Genomic DNA, 2,409 nt, shown 5'->3' with positions numbered 1-2,409 from the left:
TTGAAGTCAATGGAGAGAGAAAGATTATCTCTCGATCCCGTTTGAATTGTGCCACGAATTACACATATGATGTTTGTTAATCTTAAAAATTATTTCCATGTCAAAAAAGTCACAGTTTGTCGTAAAACTGTTGAAATATAAGACGATGAAAAATACGCAACTAGAAAGACTACAAATCCCAGAATCCCGGTCCCGCATGCTGGCTCTCACGGAACCGACTAACTCCCCTTGTGTGTGTACAGCTCTCAACATGCCCAGACTTGGAGTGATTTTCACCTCTTTTAATACTTTTCACCTCATTCTGAAAGAAAGAAGTGAAATGTGCCAACGTGATGGCCGTCTTGGTGTGTGGTGCGAGGCGGGAGATCTAGTTCATTGAGCGGTTTCACACAAAGAAAGTGTTACTTCACAGTTTTACGACGCATTTTTATTTTTTTTTACTGGCAAAATGATCTTTTAAATTGACAAACATCTTTTGTGTGATTCGTGGCACAATTCAAACGGGATCCAAAGATAATCTTTCTCTCTCCATTGACTTCAATACATACTTTTTCCGAAATAAGGTCCCATGGAGCTCCCCCGGAAAGGGAGGGACTTCGCCTCTCTATAGAAGGAAAAGCCAGTTGAAAATGTCAAGCCAGGCTCTTCTAGACTTAAAGGAGGATGTCAAGACACTAATTAAGCACGTGTTTATTTACACACAGAGCAGGGAAGTAGGATCGGATCGCAAACGGTCACTTGACACTGCATTTTAATGCCAGGTGTGATCTGACGTACTTGGCCGTCCACTAGTGATCAGATTACCCAGGACACATGTGGATGCCAGGTCTGAACTGAGCCAATACGTTTCTGTTGTCAGAGTTCCAGCCCGGTGTGCCCTGGAAGGGAATCCAGAGCAGTGGAGACCCGGACTCTGACCCCTACATGACCCCCGGGAGTGTCCTAGGCTCCCCGGGACCCCCGAGCCTCAACGACTCTGACCACCAGTTACTGCGAGACAACATAGGTATGTCACTGAGTGTGCCAAATATGTTGTTTTAGTTGAAAGCATGCTCCAGTGACAGAAAGTCTAAGGATAAATGTTACAGTATTCCTCACAGGTGTTATCTGCAGTCCAACTTTTGTTGTTTTCACAGAATGTTTAACTTTCCTTGTAATGTTTTGCAGGGCCAAACCCCTCCCTCAACACCTCGCTGCCTTCACCTGGTGCCTGGCCCTACAGTGCCTCAGACAGCCCCCTCAGCAATGCACACAGCACAGGTATGTATTATGCATTTTGACTCTCCTTCATGTCTCCTAAGTTTCTGTTACACTGTATTTTCCTTGTGTAAAAGCTATGCCAAAGGATTTCGCTGCACTACGCCCTCTCCTCTCACATTTCTGTGGTCTGCTTGTCTAAACTCATTACCCCCCTCTCTTTCTCCCACCTCACCATTTCCTCTTTAGGAAAGTACTCGGAGTACAAGCCCAGCTGGCCCCCAGAGCCCATCGGACAAAACAAGATGTGGAAGACCAATCGCAACAGCTCACAGCTGCCACGCCCCCCTCCTGGCTTAGCCAATCAGAAGCAGGCCTCGCCCTCCCCGTGGGGCAGCGGAGGCCCACGGATGGCTCGCAACTGGGCAGGGAGCGGGATTAATCAAGAGTCGAGATATGGCCCAGGTACAATCTGGGGACTTATGGCTTCACTGTATCTTATAGAGGAAGCTCTTCTTGAAAGTGATACAATGACACATCTTTATACAGTATCTGTAAATCTAGCATCATAGAGAGGCCAAGTCCCGCCCATCTACTTCCGACCCATGGGACCTTATTTCGGAAAAATGATGTATTGAAGTCAATGGGGGGAGAAAACTTATCTTTCGATCCTGTTTGAATTGTGCCACGAATTACACATATGATGTTTGTCAATCTTAAAAAATCATTTCCATGTCAAAAAAGTCACAGTTTGTCGTAAAACTGTTGAAATATAAGACTATGAAAAATACGCAACTAGAAAGACTACAAATCCCAGAATCCCGGACCCGCATGCTGGCTCTTACGGAACCGACTAACTCCCCTTGTGTGTATGCACAGCTCTCATCATGCCCAGACTTGGAGGGATTTTCACCTCTTTTAATACTTTTCGCCTCATTCTGAAAGAAAGAAGTGAAATGTGCCAACGTGACGGCCGTCTGGTGCGAGACGGGAGATGTAGTTCATTGAGCGGTTTCACACAAAACAAAGTGTTACTTCACAGTTTTACGACACATTTTATTTTTTTGACTTTCAAAATGATCTTTTAAATTGACAAACATCGTATGTGTAATTCGTGGCACAATTCAAACGGGATCCAAAGATAAACTTTCTCTCTCCATTGACTTCAATACATAACTTTTTCCGAAATAAGGTCCCATGGGGAGGGAAGTA

At 44.9% G+C, this 2,409-nt stretch overlaps 1 protein-coding gene across 1 annotated transcript; it reads left to right on the top strand.

Annotated features, from left to right (window-relative positions):
• Window positions 1-829: 829 nt before the first annotated feature.
• Window positions 830-1,719, top strand: LOC104943249 (trinucleotide repeat-containing gene 6B protein-like; the record flags this gene model as incomplete). The annotated part of the gene is made up of 3 exons (XM_010768594.1): window positions 830-1,006; window positions 1,168-1,260; window positions 1,447-1,719. Coding segments are annotated over exons 1-3 (448 nt in total), but the record flags the coding sequence as incomplete, so codon positions are not given.
• Window positions 1,720-2,409: the final 690 nt, after the last annotated feature.

Source organism: Notothenia coriiceps, unplaced genomic scaffold (genome assembly GCF_000735185.1).
Source record: "Notothenia coriiceps isolate Sejong01 unplaced genomic scaffold, NC01 NC01_scaffold00005817, whole genome shotgun sequence".
Lineage (NCBI taxonomy): Eukaryota > Metazoa > Chordata > Actinopteri > Perciformes > Nototheniidae > Notothenia > Notothenia coriiceps.
The sequence above is the reverse complement of the archived record's forward strand: the minus strand, read 5'-3'. Positions and strand labels throughout refer to the sequence as shown.